Here is an 18,644-nt window from a genome sequence, read left to right on the forward strand (position 1 = left end):
TTTGTCTTCCTGCCAAACTCACCAAACCCGGGATGCCAGGAGAGCCCTGCTGTGGGTGCAACATCCCGGGGCCTCAACTCTTCCATCCTTTTCTGGTTGTCTGCTCTTTGCTCATCCCAAACCATCCTCTCATTCCCAAATCACTTTCAGGACGCTGCACAAAGCCTGACCCTGCTGTCGGAGCTGCGGACGGGCGGATAATACAGTCGCTGAATTTATTTCACCTTTTCCTCTGGTTGCGAATTGTCCGGGAGCAGATGGCGATTTTCTCAAGTGTATCCGTTATTCGAAGTCACTCACTGAGACAGCGATGGCTCAAACAAATCCCAGGCCCCCTGCAAAGCCATCATTTGGTCTTTCCATCTGCCCAGCCGCCGCTGCCGGCGTGGGCTCGCTGCCGCCAGCGCGCCGGAGGGACGCGGGCAGCCCGGAGAGCCGAGGGATGTGGTCAGCCCCGTCAGCTGCACCTCTCTCCCACTTCATCTCTACGGCATGCTCAGCTCTGGAGGGTGGCAGGAGTGGCTGGGATCCACATCCCACCTTTACTGGGGTTTGGGAGGTTTGGGGCCGAGCTGTCTCGCTCGCCTGGTGCAGTGACAGGGTGAGGGTAACTCACTGGGACAGTGCCCAGTTGCAAACTCAGGGAAGCTGCTTCTCAGGAGAAGGTGCCAGAGGCTGTTTATGCTGCACCTCCCTTCTTGGCCCCGGAGGAAATGGTGTTTTTAGGGTGGTGAAACACTGAGACAGCCCCAGGAAACCTGAGACCTGATGTGTGCAGTGTCCCTGAGGCACAGGCTGGTGTCAGGGCTGGAGGCGCTGAGGGTTTGGATGTGCAGGGATGTGCCCAGCTTTAGGTGATGGATGTGGAGAGGGGACCTGCAAAAGCAGCCTGAGGATGCCTGTAGATGGCCAGAGCCCTCCCTGTGTTGGTGGCACCCTGCTGGAGAAGCCTGGGCAGGGCTGCGAGGGATGGGCTTGGACTGGTGGCTTCTGCCAACCTCCAGTACCTCCCAGGAGACCTGTGTGCCCGGGGCTCTGCTCTGGGTGTTGGTAGATTGGGAAGGGGCCAATGCAGGCTTTGATCCATCCTCAGCTTAATCCCCACCCCAAAACCCCAACCCCAACACTGTAATTGTGAAAATGAAGACAACAGGGGAGAAACACATGAATTCTCAAGCTCATTCTCAGCCCAGCACAGTCAGTCCCTGGAGCTGGGGCTCCAACTTCCCCACCCAGAGAGGGGCTGAGCCAGAGAAATGCTCCCGCAGCGATCTGCTCCCTCCTCCTGGCTGCATTTCTTTTTTTTTTTTTTTTTACTTTCCACATCTTTCTTACTCCCTCCCCAGCAGAGACGCGGAGGTGGCCGGAGGGGACTCGGTGTCCTCTCACAGGGATACCAGGGCCATGCAGAGGGCACTAGGGGGGCTGTGAAGGGTTTTCAAAGGGTGAAACACTTTGAAATGCAGTTTCCTCTCCCCTCTTCACCTCCCCACCCCCGGGCTAAACAAATACCCCCCGGGCGGGAGATGCCTCCTGCATCCCGCAGGCTTTTGTTCCCAGGCTTTTGTCTGGGGCTGGGAAAGGGGCCAGGATCCCTCAGCCTCCCCAGGGACACACATGCAGACAGGGTCTTGCCTGCTTGGGATGTTGAGAGGGAGGCAGGAGGTGAGAGCTGCCTGTGCCCGCTGCCACACGGCTCGGGGACATCCCCTGAGCCATCCTGGTGTCTCTTAGTGGCCTCCAGACGTTGTCCCCGTTGCCTGTCACATCTCTGGCACTTTCTGCCCGTCCCTGGGAGCTACTCACGGGACAGGTCCCGGTCCATCCTGTCCCCACTGTGCCGCCCTGCCACCAGCACACTCTGCAGGCTCTGTGCATGACCAGTGCCACCAGCCCATGGCCTCCCTGGTGACACCCCCAGGTGCCAGTTTCACCCACCACCCGTGGCACCTTCCAGGCAGAGGGCACCGGCTGCATCCCAGGGACCCTAGAGAAGCCCAAGCAAAAATCATGTCGGTCTTACAGTGACCTCTGGCTCTCAGGAACCCATCACCTGGCTTTTTATTTACATCCCAAAAGCCACTTTAATTACACCTCGGACAGGGATCACTTCAGGGGGTTACTTTTTGGGACAAAATGTTGATGGGACAAAATCTTATAAATTGCCAAACAACCCTGAAGGGACCGAGGACACTCGAGAGCCAGCCTCAAGCCTGTCCCTGCCAGTGACAAGAAGCACCTTGATGAACTCTAAGCAAAGGTGAGACACCAAACAAACCCTCTGCAACCAAACCCTCTGGAAACCAAACCCCATCTCTGCCCCGGGGCAAAGTGTTTCTCCGGTGACTAAGTCTGGAAGAAAACAGGATTGTTTGAAATGTCCCCCGTTGTTCCTGCCTCCCGCCAGGAATGACAAAAAAGAAAATAAACCCCCGATTTTTGTTATTGAAACGTTGAAAGTTCCCCTGGGAAGGGCGGACAGCGCTTGTCCCAGCGCAGTCCCTCCGTGTCCCTGTCCCTGCGGGGCCGGGCAGCCGGTCCAGCCTCTCTGGGCAGCTGCAGCCAGGGATGTGCAGAGCCTTTCGAGACAACAAAAGCTCTCTGCTGCCTGATTTCCCTCTGCCTTATCTCCCTCCGCGATAGCCAGGTTATCGGGAAATGGAAAAGGGCTCAGGACAGCCTGACCCCAATCCCTGGGGGACAGGAGATGGTGGCGGGCGGGGGGACAAAGCTCTGCGTGCGCGGGGGGCTGTCAGCACTCAGGGCTCCCATCCTTTTCCTCCCACGGCTTCTTCCTTGCGGGCGCTGGGGTGAGCAAAACCGCCCTGGAGCACGGGCGAGCCCCGAGGGCTCCGCTGCCGTCCCGGACACCCGCGGAGGGCTGAGCCCCGGCGGGGTGGGCGGAGGAGCTGCGGGGCCGGGCGCTGGGAGAGCAGCCCCAGCACCGCGCTTGTCACCCAGACAAGAGATCAATAACTAATTTCACTGCAGCAGCAGCGCCGGGCTTTTTCCAATAATTGTGAGCCGGCGGTGGGGAATGAGGCTCTCAGCACCGCTCCACACCAGCCTGCACCCGATCAATCGCCACACCGCTGGGGCAGCAGGAAAACTCATTTTTCTCCTTTTCTTCCCTCTCCTCCTTTCTCTCCTTCCTTATCCCGCTCCGTTCCCTCCTCCTCCTCCTGTGGCGCTGCCTGAGCTGGGGGCTGTGTCCCCACGCTGGGTGGGACGTGGGCTTGGGCTTTCCCCAGCTGGCCCCACGGTGCTGGGGACAATGGCTGAGCCTCCTGTGCTGCCTCAGCTGCCCGGAGCACTTCGGTCCCTGTCACCCACGGGCTGCACCTGGCTCCTCGTGCAGAGGATGGGTCCCAACAGCTTGGGTGAAGGTGGCAGAGGTGAGATTTCTCCCCTCCTTGTGGGATAAGATGCTCACAAGGATGCCTTGGCTACTGTGTTGTGACTTTTGGTGGCCTGTTGGTGCCTTTATGTGGTCCAAACGTGACTCTTACATTTTACGGCCTTTTTCCCCCCACTGGGTTTTCATTCCCTGAGTGATTGGTCTGTTCCAGGTCAAGGATACTACTGAGTTTCTCCTGTAACTATCCTTTATCCCTTCTGCTTCTGCAACCCTGCAGTGCCTCAGTTTCCCTCTACATCTATAGTAGAGGGGGCTGAGAATATCCCTTCCTGCTCCTTCCCACTCCTATGAGCCACCATGAGCTCCACATCCAAAGCAGAAGGTGCTGCTGGTTCCCAGGTCACAGGATACTGCTTGGTTTTGGGGTCCCCAGGACCATGGAGCCCCACAATCCCTGTACCTGTGGAGACAGCGGTGCTGCGTGCTCGGGATCTCCCTGGGATTGAGAGATGCTCCAAGGTGGAGTCTGGAGGCACCTCTGGGTTTCTTCAGCACCTCCACTGGGTTTGTATGAGGTGCTTGGGTGGGGCAGGGAGGAAGGCTCAGCTGTGGGTTTGTCACTGCAGCACCTTCCAAGCCCATCCAAGCCTTGTACACCCCATGAAGGTGGCAGCAGTGCAGCCCCTTGTTATTTCCCCTTATTTAAGAGCCCTCTCACTGGTTCCCTGGGAGCATCCCCATGAATTAAAGACAGTCTTTGCTGCGGAGCACTGAGGGCTGCCTGCATAATTTCAAAGTTTTATGACTTGCCTTGAAGGCTCCTATTGATTGGGGTCCTCTCCAGCTGATGGAGCTTTTAGTATGGCCTGGACTGGGCAAGCAAGGCTGGAACCTCAGCCTGTCTAGCTTAGCTAAATCACAGCTTAAAACCTCTGTGGCATGAGCACCAGGACACTGCTGCACCTGGGAGAGCCTCCATGTGCACATCCACACCAGAGCTGTTTGCACTTCAAGGTGCTTTTTGGCTTCTCAGTCTCAGCCCAAAATCTGAGCTTCCCTATGGGGCCATGCCCCATCCCACATGGGGTTTAACCTGGAGAATAATTTTGCTGGGTGGGTTTGATGTGGCCTTAGGAGTTGGAGTGAGGGCATTTTGAGGGGTTTCTGTTCTGCTGAGGCTCCAGGCACTGCTCACTGCTCACTGGGCCAGAGGGATGCTCATGGGATTTGGAGTTTCTGTGCAACACCCACTGCTGGGTGCAAGCAACAGCTTCTCTATGGGGCTTCAGGGGGCTTCCTATGGGGCTCCAAGGGCCACGGCACAGCCAGGGAGGGCCACAGACCCATCATGCTGAGAGGTGGGTGCACCCCCAGCCCAAGCACCCCCACACCCCCATGCCACCACTCTCTCTGGGTACCACACTCAGCTGGGGGCTTTGCCCCCTCCTCCCCGTGCACAGAGCTGGTGCCAGGAGCTCCCTTCCCAGTGGCCGTGACCTCAGACAATGCCCAGGAGTTGGTGGTGAGTGTGGCCAACCTATGACTCTGTGACCATAGAATTGGCTACTTCCACCCTCTCCCAGTTTTTGTGTCCTTGGGGGAGCTCCTCTCTCACTGCCTGTTCCCCCCAACCCCAGGGGGGCCAGTGTGTGGCTGGGCTGGAGTTTGGGCCAGCAGGAGGGAGGTGGTGGGAGACCCCCATGGCTCCTTTAAGAAACCCACAGCCGGCTCCAGAAACCAGCTCAAGGTCACAGCGGGAACCTGCGGACTTGGCAGCAGCCAGCAAGGGAGGAGGGATGAAGGGAGGGAGGGAAGCAGCCCGAGATCAAAATGAAATCACAGCCAGGGAGAGGGGCTGGCTGGTGTCGCCGCGGGTGGGAGGGAGGGTGGGGGGCAGCTGAGCAGGACATGGGTGGGAGTCCCACCCATGGGTGTCCCCCCGCGGCTGTTGCAGCCCCAACCCCAGCACAGAGCTTTGAAGCTCCCCTGAGCCCCCCAGCTCAGAGCCCTGTGCCCTCCGCAGCTCCAGCCAATGTAATTCCAGCCAAGGAAAGTCCCTTTGTGCCCCTGGAGCCACCCTGGGAATGCTGGAGTCACTTCCCTCCCACGGGACTTCCCAGGCTCCACAGGAGGCTTTCCAGCTCCCAGAGGAGCAGAGCAGGAGGAAGCTGCTGGCTGGGAGGGTTGTATCCTGCAGCTCATGGCATGCTCCAGCCCCAAACTTTTACCTTATTTTCTTTTACAGCAGCAGCTCCCTGAGTCCTCTGATCACTGCTGAGCCTCTGCCTTCTTTTTGGGCCAGGAGGACCTTTGGATCCACCCTCATCAGAGACTACAGTGGGCAAAACCAAGTCTTGAAAGGCTCAAGGTAGTTAATACAAATTACTTAAAAGCTCACAACGTTTCATTTCTTTAAAAATTTTGCTATTGAAATGAACCTCACAATTCTGGGTGCTCCAGTTTGCCCTCTGGGCAAGTGAAGCTGAGTGAAGTGAGAGCATGAGGGATGAAGATAAACACTCTTGGAGGAGGGATGCTCACAGCAGGATTGGCACATCCCTTCACAGCCCTGGGACCTGATCTGTCCCAAGGCCACACAGGGAGCCCCTGGCTGAACCCACTGGGGGTCTGGGGGCACAGGCAGGGGCTCAGGCAGGCCTGACCCAGGTTGAGGTTGAGCTGTGACTCCAAAGCTGCTCATTTTGGGGTTGGTTCAGCAATGCCCAGTTTTAATTTTCATCAGCAGAATTAATCTGTGGAGTTCTTTTCCCTTCCTCCCCCTCCCCTTCCTCTCCTACCCGCTTTATTCAAAGAATTTGATCATTTCTCCCAGGAGCTCAGCACCATTAACATTCACTCCCAACGCTGTGAGCTGGGCTGCATCCCCAAGTGCTGCTCCTGCTGCAGCCTTGGTACCCACCCAGGCTCAGGGGAAACCTGGTCATCAGCTCCTCCTTCCACCTCCTAAATCCACTCCTGGTACCCCCAAATCCACACCTGGCTGCCACAGCACAGCAAAGGAGGATGGCACCTGAACTCCAGCTTTGCTCTGCTGGAGCCTGGCCTTCTCCAGCAGATTAAAGCCAAGGGGCCCTGGGAGGAACACCCAAGGCAGAAGAATGGCCAAGAGTTACAGGGTTTGGTGATTTAAGTCAAGAAGATTGGTGACCTGGGGCTTTCCTGGAGTTGCATAAATTTGCAGACTTGTTTTTCATTAATAACAGTTAACTAACAAATTACTGTTGTTATTATTACTATTATTACTGTTATTATCATTAATGTTATTAAATATTGCAGGCCAGGCTGCCTTCCCTGCTGTTGGCGCAGCTCCATCCATCCAGCACCATGCCTTGGCTCCGAGTGCCTTGGCTCCATAGGTCTGTGTGCTGTAGATCTGTGTGGAATCTATAGAATCTATACGGGAAGGTGTTTGATCTGAGAGCTTGAGAGGTTGGAGGGGGCCCAAGAGCTTGGGAAATTGGGAACTGAGGAAACTGGAACCTGGTAGGTTTAATGTTTGGCTGGATTGTGGTGGGGACCACCACAACCTGTGCCCAAACCCAGCTGAGTTTCACCCCTGGGATTCCCCAAAAGCTTTCCTGACCCCCATTTCAGGCCCTTTTTTCCTCCACAGGTGCTCCAGCAGCAGCACTAACCCACACGTGCAGCCACATGCTTTGCATCCAAAGGGATGCTGATGGGCAGTACCAGTCCCAGAGAGGAAAAAGGGACTTTTGCAGCATCTGCTGCCTGTTGGATGCTGTTGAAGGCAGCACTGGCAGCACCTGCCTGTGTGCAGGCACTGAGCTCACCTGTGCCCACCACGATGAACCATTTCCTTCCTGAACATGAGCCCTCCCGGGATGTCCTGCCTGGGAAATGAAATCAGCTCTGAATGGGAAGTGCAACCAAGCTGGCCCAGCCCAGGAAGAAAAAGAGCAGCAAAAGAAAAACAGATTCAGAAGCTGGAAAAAAAAAAAAAGTTAAATGCTGTGTGTGCTGCTGTCCCTGTCACTCCCCCCACGCCCACAGCCATGGTCGGCAAGGCTGGCTCGTCCCACCAAGGTGGTGCAGAAAGGGGTGATTTTTGTTTTAGCGGGATTCCTGCTTCAGCACAGTCCTTTTCTTCCAGTTCTGGCTCTGGAGAAGGGAGCAGCTGGGTGCTGAGCCCGCCACAGCCCAGCCGTGCTGCCGGGCGAGGGCAAAGAGGCGTTAGCTGCGACGGGAGCCGAGCGCTTTATTTTTAGTCTTGGTTTAACAAGTATTAATTAATAAGAGTGCAAATGCTAATGCCGAGATGACACAAACTGCGTCGCCTGAAATGAATGTTTGGGGCTTGTCTGTGCCAGGATTTACAGCCGGGTGGGTTCACAGGGGCGAAATCATTGCTCAAACTGCAAGGATAAGCTGAGCCGGCTCCTTCCCACCGAGAGCGGCATCGGCCGTGCCGCAATGGGATGTGCCGGGGGCTCGGGGCCGCGCCGGGGGCTCGGGGCTGGGCGCGGGGCTGGGCGCGGGGATGGGCTCGGGGATGGGCTCCGGGATGGGTTCAGGGATGCGCTCGGGGATGCGCTCGGGGCCGGGCTCGGGGATGCGCTCGGGGGTGGGCTCGGGGATGGGATCGGGGATGGGTTCAGGGATGGGCTCGGGGATGGGCTCGGGGATGGGTCGGGGATGGGCTCGGGGATGCGCTCGGGGGTGGGCTCGGGATGCGCTCCGGGATGGGCTCGGGATGCGCTCCGGGATGGGCTCGGGATGCGCTCCGGGATGGGCTCCGGGATGGGCTCGGGGATGCGCTCGGGGATGGGCTCCGGGATGGGCTCGGGATGCGCTCGGGATGCACTCGGGGATGGGCTCGGGGATGGGCTCGGGGATGGGCGCGGGGATGGGCTCCGGGATGGGCTCGGGGATGGGCTCGGGGATGGGCTCGGGGAAGGGCTCCGGGATGGGCTCGGGGAAGGGCTCCGGGATGGGCGCGGGGATGGGCTCCGGGATGGGCTCCGGGATGGGCTCGGGGCCGGGCTCGGGGCTGGCTCCGCAGCAGCGCCTTGTGGTGCCACACCAGCTCATCCCTGCCTGCCGAAACCTTCCCAGGAAGTTTTGCAAAGTGTGGATTAGTTTAGTCTCTGCCCGTCGGAGGTGCAGGGTCATACCTTGCAGAAGGATTCTTTCACCTAGTGAAGACTTCAAGCTTTGGAGAAAAGGCTTTTCTTTCGCCTGGTCAAATCCCTCTGTCCTGCTCATTCTCTGCCTGCATCTTCTTGCCCTGAGAGCTGGGCTTGGCTGGGGGGTTGTCAGGAGGCTCCGGAGAATGAGGTGAAGAAATACCCCATGGCAGTAAGACTTGAAGAGTTTTTCCCATCAGCACCAGCATTCTGTCTGGTTTTGCTGGCATCATAGAAATTATGAACTTGAAGCTCCATCACTGTTAAGGCTGGTTTTAGGATATTTTTGGGTTTCCAGTGAGGTGCTGTGAGACAGTGATGGTGGCTTGGGGTCTTGTGGGTTGTCCAGCGACTTAAACCTCTCCAGTGGGGTTCTTGAATCAGTGAGGGAAGAGCTCAGTCAGGCCAGATCCAGGCCGGGTTTTCCTCCTTCTTTCTCCTCTCAGCTGCAGGCAGGAGGGAGCTGCTACCTGCCTGCCACAGCTGCTGCTGCTGCTGCTTTGGAAGCCCAGCCACCTCCAGCAAGCCCTGCTCACCCGGGATGGCAAGGCAGAGAGCTGGAGGCCAAGGAGTGTGGCCAGTGCAAGCCACGCTGGCCACTGCACTGAGAGCCAGGGACACTGCTCGGTGTCCACACTGCATCCTCCCACTGCATTCTCCTGCTGCATCCTCCCAGGGCACACCTCATCCTCCCCAGAGTGCTCACTGCATCCCCCAGCCCCTGAGCTGGGGCAGAGATAGGAGCTGGCAGGACTCCCATGGGGGACTGGACCCCTCAACCTTCCCATGCCGGGGGTCTCCCTGTCACCTGAGGGGGCTCAGCTGTGATTTTGGGAAAGCCAAGAGGGGCTGAGTTGTTTTTTTTTTCAATGGGCTGGAAGGATACAGCACTGAGACTCTGCAGAGGGGTGTCACTCACCAGGGTGATGTGGTGGTTCAGGGTGAGGGGGCACAGGGTGGGACTGTGGGGTGCTCCACTGAGTGCCAAAAAATTCCTGGTCTGGGGTTTGGGTGGTAGACTGGAGCCACTGTGTCATTGGGGCAGGTTTCTTGGATACAATGGTTAGATCTTAGAAATTAAAACAATTTAGCCCAGCCTCATCCAAGCCAGCAGACAGCCCTGCACTGGGGTTGGGTCTGAGGATGCTCTGCAATGGCCCCTCACAGCCCCTCACCACCCCACAGGGACCCAAGCAGGGCACTGGGGACCACCGAAGAAATGCCCACCCATGGCCTCAGCAAACTCCCCCAGCTCCCCTCGGGCTGGGTGGTGCCGTGGCTGGGTTTTCCAGGGCAGCATGGTGTGGTGTGGCCCAGGGCTGCCTCCCCAGACAGCGCTGCCACGCTGCTCTTCAGCGGCTCTGTTCTACCATCGAATTTTAATTTAGTTAGTTGAGTTCTTTAAACAGTGTGAACTTGCTAAGTGCTTTGCATATTTTATACTCATGAGTAACATTTATCAAACAGAAAGTACAATTAATCAAAGAGGGGAGCGTTTGTAACTTGGAGCAGTTTGTATTCTCTGTCTTTTCCTCCCTGCTGTACCTTTTCTCTGTGTCCCCCTCCTCTTCCTCTTCCTCTTCACTGCCCTGCTCTGGCCAGGGAGCCAGGACATACATACTCCCTCTCTCTCCCTCTTTCCTCTCACCAAGACCAGTACACCATACAAACACATTAAAATGTTTTTTATATTATGTATGTATGTGTGTATATCTATACATTTATATATCTATATCTGTGCACCTATGTATGCATATACCTATATCTATCTGCCTATCTGGTATGCAAATATATGTGTATATATGAATGATGTATATGGTAGGCTGTATATATAATATTTGTAAGAATAAATGGTCCATTTATACTATATATGTGTATATATACACATATGTACACAGTTATATTCACACTATTATGCACACATTGTATGTATATACATATGGTATTTATATATATTCACTATACCCATTATCTACTAGCTGCAGTTTATAGTCTATCACATCTATTATACTACATATAATAAATATGGTTTTTACATTTTGGGCTGCTGGGGGGTCAGCAGCGTTGGTGGTGGTACTGCAGCCTCCTGACAAGAGCCAGCAGCCAAGGGAGTGAGGTGGGATGGACAGTCCCAGCCCTGAGCTGTGCTGCATGGACACCTGGCCAGCAGAAGTGCCTGGCCAGCTCCAGACTGTTTGGGGACAGCGACCAGTGGCTGGTGGCAGGGACATGCCCTGTCATCTTGCCTGACAAGGGCAAGAGTGTGGCTGCAGCCCCCCAGCCCATGTCCCCTCTCTTGGCTGGGTGCTTGGCATGAAGCACAGACCAAGGACTGCTTCTGGAACAAACAGGGACGATGACCTCTGTCCCCCAGGCATCTGTGTTAAGTGCAGAATCACCCAAACCATGTCAGCTTTTGGCTACAAAGGGCAACACAGAAGAAGCCCCTGCTGGTACCTGGAGAAGGACTGGCACCAGGGCTGGAAGGTGAGAGGTGACGAAGGGACCTCTGCTGTGTCTCTGAGTGCTTTGGTGGCTCTTGGCAGAGCATGGAGAAGCCCTGACCTAATTTGTTCTGACTTCCCAAGCCTTGGCCATGGCACAGCAGAGCTGGCTGAAGGAGCTGGGCAAACGTGGACACGGGGCAGGTTTGGCCAGGGTTGAACCCTGCTGCCGAGGCAGAGCAGAGGAGATGGGAACATCCCCTGTGGTTCCCAGGAAAGCACCTCAGGGCTCCTGCCATGGCCTGGGAAGTTTCAGTGCTCTTTTAATTGCCATCAAAGGCAGCAAACGGGGCAGGAGGTGCCCACCTGGACCCGGGTTAAACGGCACCGAGGGAAGGGCTGTGCTGGCACTGCAGGACCTGCCTTACAAATCACCTGCAACAACATGTGCTGTCCTGGTCACCTCCTCTCAAAAATGATAGTGCAAAATTAATTAGAATTAATTAATCAGAAAAGGGTAATAAGGGTGATTAGGCACCTGGGGAAAAGGAAAAAAAAAATATTCCTGAAGAGCAATCGCAGCACCATGATTGCCTTGGAAGGTGGCGAGTGAGTGGGAGCAGGAGGGAGGGCGTGCAGGGAAACAAATGGGCTGGAGAGAGGGGTCTGGGGGTGTTTTCTGTCTCGTCACACAAGGAATTACTGAGTGACAAGATTGAAACCCGTCAGAGGAAAAGCATTTCCCAGCAGCAGTGACCACGGGGAGGCAGCTGAGCCCAGGAAGGCACGGGCGGCTCTGCGGCGTGGCTGGAGCTGTGGCTGCTGCTGCCACTCTTATTTACAGATTTGGCTTTCCACAAACTGGCCCCAAGGCTGGACCTGCAGAGAGTGGGACTCAACAGGGAGTCCTCAGTGCTGGGACCCTCATCCCCAGCTGGGCTCAGAAACATGGCAAGCTCAGGGACACTCAGTTTAGTTTTCCTTTTAATTTTCAGCCACACTCTGCTACCTTAACGAAATTAATAACAATAATAGTATCAAATCAAAGGAAACATTTGCAAAGAAGACCTGTCCCTGATCTAAGGCAACTGCTGCAGATTTCATTGGAACCTGAGCGGCCAAAGCAGAGCCCCAGTCCCCGGAGGGGATGGAGCACCATTCCATTCCTGCCATCATGAAGGGTTTTGGCAGTAGGGAAGAATGGAGGAGGTGGATGGGGCTTAATGGAAAGAGTCTTCAGGAGTCCCAGCGCAGCTCAGTGAAATAAAAGTGCCTCTTGTTGGGGAAGCAGAGACAGCAAATACTGCAGGCACCATGGAAGACATGTGGCATGGATGGGATGCAGGTGCCCATTGCCTGCTTGAAAACACAGGTGACAACTGGAGCGATGCAACGGCTGCTGGCAGCTTTGGCGAGGGGCAAACTGCTGGGTTTGGGTCATTCAGGTGCCCGTGCATGGGGACACTCACCCCCCTGCACCTCCCAAACACCCCTTCTACCTGTGAGCAGCAAGGCGCCACCACCTAGCGCTCAGTGTCCCCTCCCTGGTGACAAAGAGCCTTGTTTCTTTAAAATATAAAAAGCAAACTGCAAAAAGCAGTGCTTTTTGTGCAGAGATGCTCTTACTGTGTCCCCTGCTCTGCAGTTGACTTAACACATGCTCCTGGTGTCAGCACTGAGCCCCCAGCTCAGGTCACTGCTGTCCCCAGCACACTCGGGTCCTTTCACAGGGACTCAGGGCACCTGGGAGCCCGAAAGCTGTCCCAGGCTCTGTTTGCTTGCCCAAAGGTGGCGACTCCATTTCTGCATATGTCCCATGGAAGGATGGCAAGGGGCTCTATCCCTGAGGCCATGTCCTGGTTGTGCCATGGATTTTTGGATGGCCATGGGCTGAGCAGCTCTGTTTTGGGGACAGCAAGAGTTGTTTGAGCCATTAGGACATTTTGAGAGAGGTAGGTGCTGGGAATGGGCCCTGGTCCCCCTGCGCCCATGCAGGACTGACCCTCTGGTCGCTGCCCTCTGACAGGTTTGGGTGACTGCAAGGAGGTTTTGTCCCTGCAGGTTTTGTGAAACTCGGTTTCTGGGGAAGATGAGGGAAGGACTCAGGTCATACCAGAGAGCAGAGAACCCACACCAGCCTCCATTCCCCGCAGACACGACTGTGCCAAGGCAGCGTTGTCACTGTCACTGTCACTGTCACTGTCCCCACAGCAGTCCCCTTCCTTGGGCCGTGGGCACCCCCAGGTCCCGTTAACCCCGTCCTGCTGGGGGTCCGAGACCCCCGGAGGGGAGGGGACACGGCCACGGCCGTGCGGAGCCGCCGGGGCTCGGCAGCGCTGGCACGGGAGGGCGCGGGGAGCCGGGACCCGCGGGTCGGTGGGACCGGAGCCGGCAACGGGCACAGGGGGCACCGCTACGGGAAGGGATGCGAGGGGCCGGTGCTGGGGCTGTCAGTCGGTACCGGGGGTGTCGGTACCAGCTGTCTCGGTGCCGGCTCTGTCGGTACCGGTGTGTCAGTACCGGGGTGTCGGTACCGGGGTGTCGGTACCGCAGTGTCAGTGCCGGTGTGCCGGTACCGGTGTGTCCGTACCACGGTGCCGGTGCCGGGGTGTCGGGCTCTGTTGGTACCGGTGTGTCGGTACCAGGGTGCTGGTACCGGGGTGTTGGGCTCTGTCGGTACCGGGGTGTCGGTACCGGGTGTCGGTGCTGGTGTGTCATTACCGGGGTGTCGGTACCGGGGTGTCGGTACCACAGTGTCGCTGCCGGTGTGTCGGTACCGGTGTGTCGGTACCACGGTGCCGGTACCGGTGTGTCGGTGCCGGGGTGTCGGGCTCTGTCGGTACCGGTGTGTCGGTACCACGGTGCCGGTACCGGTGTGTCGGTGCCGGGGTGTCGGGCTCTGTCGGTACCGGTGTGTCGGTACCGGGGTGCCGGTACCGCGGTGCCGGTACCGGGGTGTCGGGCTCTGTCGGTACCGCGGTGCCGGTACCGGGGTGTCGGGCTCTGTCGGTACCGGTGTGTCGGTACCGGGGTGTCGGGCTCTGTCGGTACCGCGGTGCCGGTACCGGGGTGTCGGGCTCTGTCGGTACCGGTGTGTCGGTACCGCGGTGCCGGTACCGGGTGTCGGGCTCTGTCGGTACCGCGGTGCCGGGGTGTCGGGCTCTGTCGGTACCGCGGTGCCGGTGCCGGGGTGTCGGGCTCTGTCGGTACCGGTGTGTCGGTGCCGGGGTGTCGGGCTCTGTCGGTACCGGTGTGTCGGTACCGCGGTGCCGGTGCCGGGCTGTCGGGCTCTGTCGGTACCGCGGTGCCGGTACCGGGGTGTCGGGCTCTGTCGGTACCGCGGTGTCGGTACCGGGGTGTCGGGCTCTGTCGGTACCGGGGTGTCGGGCTCTGTCGGTACCGGTGTGCCGGTACCGGTGTGTCGGTACCGCGGTGCCGGTACCGGGTGTCGGGCTCTGTCGGTACCGGTGTGTCGGTACCGGGGTGTCGGGCTCTGTCGGTACCGCGGTGCCGGTACCGGGTGTCGGGCTCTGTCCCGCTCCCCCTCAGGACGCGCCGAAGTTCCCGCGGCGCAGCGGCGGGACAACAGCGCCCCCTGGCGGCCGGGACGGGGCACGGCGGGAGGGGACGGGACGGGACCGGGACAAGGACCGGGACAAGGACCGGGACAAGGACAACGGCGGGACAGGATCGGGGCTGGAGCAGGAGCCGGGACGCGGACACCCCCGCGGCTTCTTGTTCTGGCGACGCCGGGTCCCGTCACCCCGGTGCCAGCCGGCCGGGCTCCTGGGGTATCCTGCCCCTCGAGAACCGCGCGGTACCTGCGGGCTCCCCTGGGGCTGCCCGGTCCGCCCCAGTCCTTGCACCCCTGTTCCAGTCTGTCCCAATCCATCCCAGTCCGTCCCAGCCTATTCAAATCCATCCCAGTCCATCCCAGTCCGTCCCAATCCATCCCAGTCCGTCCCAGCCTATTCAAATCCATCCCAGTCCATCCCAGTCCGTCCCAATCCATCCCAGTCCGTCTTGGTCCGTCCCAGTCCCTCCCAATCCATCCCAGTCCATTCCCAGTCCGTCCCAGTCCGTCCCGGTCCATCCCAGCCCATCCCAATCCATCCCAGCCCATCCCAGTCCATTCCAGCCCATCCCAATCTATCCCAGTCCGTCCCAGTCCATCCCAGTCCGTCCCAGTTCATCCCAGTCCGTCCCAATCCACCCCAGTCCGTCCCAATCCACCCCAGTCCATCCCAGTCCGTCCCACCGCTGACCACCCCGGTCCCCGGCCCGGAGCGCCCCCGCGCGGGCAGCAGTGTTAGAGCAGGGCAGGGCCGGTTCGTGACGTCACGGTGACGTCACCGCCACGCCGCCGCCTGGTTGGTCCCCGCGGCCGCCGGTCCCGTGGGGGCGCAGCGCGCGGCCGCCGCCGGAGGTAACGGGGGGGGCCGGGGGTCGCGGCCGGGCCCGGGGCAGCGGCGGGAGCGGCGGCACCCCGGGCACCCCGGGCACCCCCGGGCAGCACCGGCGGCCCCGGGCACCCCGGGCACCCCCGGGCAGCACCGGCGGCCCCGGGCAGCACCGGCACGCCTCTCCACGGGCCGCCGCCGCAGAGGGCGGCCGGCGGAGCTGCCCGGGCCGGGGCCGGGGTAGGGCTGCCCCCGTGGGCGGGAGGCGAAGGGGCCGGGTCGGGCCGTGCAGCGGGGCCGCCCCCTCGCCCCGCACCGGCTGCGGTAACACCCCCGGGCCCGGGTGGGACCCCCGAGCCCCCGCGGCGGCACCGCCTCAGCCCCTCGGCCTGCGGAGCCCCCCGAGAGCGGCCCCGGGCTCGGGGCCCCGCGCTGCGCTGACCCCTCCGCGCCGTGACCTTCCCCCGCGGCCGCGGCAGCCCCGGCCTGCGCTGCCCGGCTGCCGCGGGCACCGGCCGCGTGTCGCGGCTCCTGCGGCAGCACGAACGCTCGGGTTCGGGTTTAGGTTCGGGGCACTGCGGCTGGGTGCTCTCTGCGTCTGCTGGCAGCCTGTGGCACCCTGAGAATGAGTCCCCAGGGACTCACCGAGCCAAAGCCAGGCCAAGGAATGGGGTCACTGCCGGGAGGGTGAGCCTGGGTCCCAGCCCGTGAAATCGGACAGGAGCACTGCTCAAATTGGAGCACAGACAGGGGCGCTGGAAGAGAACCCTCCATGCACTGGCTACACTCATGGCTCTGCCTCTGAGCTAAGGGGCAGCAGCAGCTCCTGTCCCCCAGCCTGCTGGGAGTGTGTCTGTGGGGCTGGGCTGTCTCTTACCTGTGGTTTCCTGGGGCCATGGTCAGACTTACAGGACTAGAAGGGTGACTGGGCACTTAAATCCAATCTTCTCTGCTCCTAGATCACAGTGTAGACTGGCTCCTGGCACCACTGAGCCAAACTGGATTTCCACCGGTGACCTGTAAGTTGAGATGCCATGTCCCCCTTTCCTATCCCTAGGCTGTTCGAGGCCACGTGGGGCCACCAAACCTGTCTAAGCTGCCATAGAAAAGGTTTTGTGTCTAATAGGGTATTTGCCAGCAAATTCAAGCCACAAACTCTATATATTTCTTTATTTGTAAAGGTGTTTGAAGTCCTTGAATTTACCCTTTGGCCACCTTAAATCTAGTTTCTAATCCCCAGCGCAGTTAATCAAATCCATAGTGGTTTGAATTATGAGATGCCTGGGGGGGATTTATAGCCTGTATTGCTGATTATACCTTGACTTTATTATATTGCAAATATCTAACTTATGGTCACGGCTGAGATTTACAATCCTCAGGTAGGTGCTCAGGATAACTTTTAGCAACTCGAGATGTAATTGGAGGTGACTGATGGGGTTGTCGCCACACATAAACCTGGAATCTGTACAATGTTAAGGCAGGGAAAGGAGAGGCAGAATAGGTGAAAAGGGTGGGTCAGCCTTAAAATATAATTGTATAATTACGTGTATTGCTGAGCAAGGCTCTGCCATGGCTGTTCTGGCTGAGGCATCTGCCCAGGGAGTGGTTTTGGGCTTCTTGGTCTCCAGAAAATACCAGGATTTAGATCTTTGTTCCTTCTTGCTCTCAGCTGAAGGTTTTTGTAGTTTGCAGTAGCCCTGGGGAGGGGGAAGGGGTGATAAAGGTGATAAAGGTGTGGGGTACTGGCAGAGCTGACTCATTCCTGGCTGGTTTGGGGTTCTCCCACCCCAGGGGAGCAGCGAGTCCTGTGCGGGCACGTGCCCTTGGCCAGCATGACCAGCGAGGTGGTGGAGAACGAGTTTGAGTTTTACTCCAAGGCAGAGAAGTACTGGAAGGATGTGCCCGCCACGGTGGATGGCATGCTGGGGGGCTACGGCCACATCTCCAGCATCGACATCAACAGCTCCAGGAAGTTCCTGCAGAGGTTTCTGCGGGTAGGTGGCACAGTTTGTCGTGCTCATAAAACCCCACCCTACTCCCAGCGTGGAGCTGGGCTCTTCCCTCTGAATTGCTCCATGGGATCCTCTGTGTGGTTGTGCCGTTTCTCCTCTGTGGGATTCACCCCTCACGGTGGTTGTTGCAGGATGGCCCCAACCGGACGGGGACAACCCGTGCTCTGGACTGCGGGGCTGGCATTGGCCGGATCACCAAGCGGCTGCTGCTGCCCCTCTTCAAGACAGTGGACATGGTGGATGTGACAGAGGACTTCCTCACCAAGGCCAAGAGCTACCTGGGAGAGGAGGGCAGGCGAGTGCGCAACTACTTCTGCTGCGGCCTCCAGGACTTCAGCCCTGAGCCAAACTCCTATGATGTCATCTGGATCCAGTGGGTCATCGGTGAGGGTCGCCGCTTGTGGGGTCTTTCCAGCCTGTCCTGTTCCCCTGAGGGGCAGGTACCCTGTGCACTGGGGAGAGCGGCTTGAGGTCTGCCTGGAGGATGAGGATCACAGCAGGGGTGGGGGCCTGGGGCGGGCAGTCGTCCCCCATCCCATGGAGGGGCCCTGTACTTTTCCCCCCAAGCCCTCAGAGGCCAGAGCAGAGATGTGGGTTGGATGGAGTTGAGTAGTGAGACACAAGCTGGACACTCCCAAGCTAAAGCTGTCCCTGCAGACGTCTCAAGTATTTGGCCATTTGGATCTGGAGGGATCCCAAATGCAGCTTCTGTGTTTCCTCCCCTTGGTCAACCCTGCCCTCTAACCCCTGCTCTGCCCCTCCAGGACATCTCACTGACAACCACCTCTCCGACTTCCTGAAGCGCTGCCGTGCCGGCCTGCGGCCCAACGGCATCGTGGTCATCAAGGACAACATGGCTCAGGAGGGGGTGATCATGGACGATGTGGACAGCAGCGTCTGCCGGGACCTGGACGTGGTCCATAAGATCATCCGCAGAGCTGGGCTGCACCTCTTGGCAGAGGAGCGCCAGGAGAACTTCCCTGATGAGATCTACCACGTCTACACCTTTGCCATGAGATGAGGGCAGCAGGAGAAGGTCTCTCCCGTGTCGTGACTCCCCTCCCAGGGGCTGGTGACAAGGACGGGACTTTGTCTTCCAAGTGCTGCTGTTTGTGAAAGAGGTGTTTGCCAAATACATTTTCCTGCTGTTGCACTTCTGCACGTGAGGTTTGTCGGATGCATGTCGGCTCCGCGTCTCCCTCAGGGGCTCTGGACAGGAGCACGAGGGTTTTCCATGCACGAGGTGATCCATGGGCTGGAGCAGT

At 58.5% G+C, this 18,644-nt stretch overlaps 2 protein-coding genes and 1 long non-coding RNA gene across 5 annotated transcripts in view; all 3 read left to right on the forward strand.

Moving 5' to 3' along the window:
* Positions 1–4,901, forward strand: part of NIBAN2 (niban apoptosis regulator 2) — a 38,427-nt gene extending 33,526 nt beyond the window's left edge. Inside the window, exons 15-16 of the mRNA XM_021548092.2 lie at positions 372–447; positions 4,819–4,901. Coding sequence (XP_021403767.2) covers positions 372–447; positions 4,819–4,901 — 159 coding nt within the window. The remainder of the gene's footprint in view (positions 1–371; positions 448–4,818) is intronic.
* Positions 4,902–5,416: 515 nt separating this feature from the next.
* Positions 5,417–7,665, forward strand: LOC144247411 (uncharacterized). The gene is made up of 3 exons (XR_013341119.1): positions 5,417–5,726; positions 6,656–6,735; positions 6,993–7,665. It is a non-coding gene; the product is annotated as an uncharacterized LOC144247411 (long non-coding RNA).
* Positions 7,666–15,339: 7,674 nt separating this feature from the next.
* On the forward strand, positions 15,340–18,532 carry NTMT1 (N-terminal Xaa-Pro-Lys N-methyltransferase 1). 3 transcript variants are annotated; one of them, XM_021551412.2, is made up of 5 exons: positions 15,340–15,393; positions 16,327–16,386; positions 17,159–17,361; positions 17,511–17,763; positions 18,144–18,532. In XM_021551412.2, exons 3-5 carry the CDS (start codon positions 17,200–17,202, stop codon positions 18,398–18,400), a joined length of 672 nt encoding a protein of 223 aa, XP_021407087.1. In that variant the 5' UTR covers positions 15,340–15,393; positions 16,327–16,386; positions 17,159–17,199; the 3' UTR covers positions 18,401–18,532. The 3 variants fall into 3 exon arrangements, with proteins under 3 accessions (XP_021407087.1, XP_021407088.1, XP_077643945.1); XM_021551413.3 differs by lacking the exon at positions 15,340–15,393 and adding an exon at positions 15,546–15,607; XM_077787819.1 differs by lacking the exon at positions 15,340–15,393 and adding an exon at positions 15,675–15,691.
* The last annotated feature ends 112 nt before the right edge of the window (positions 18,533–18,644 follow it).

This window comes from Lonchura striata, chromosome 22 (assembly GCF_046129695.1).
Source record: "Lonchura striata isolate bLonStr1 chromosome 22, bLonStr1.mat, whole genome shotgun sequence".
Classification (NCBI taxonomy): Eukaryota; Metazoa; Chordata; class Aves; order Passeriformes; family Estrildidae; genus Lonchura; species Lonchura striata.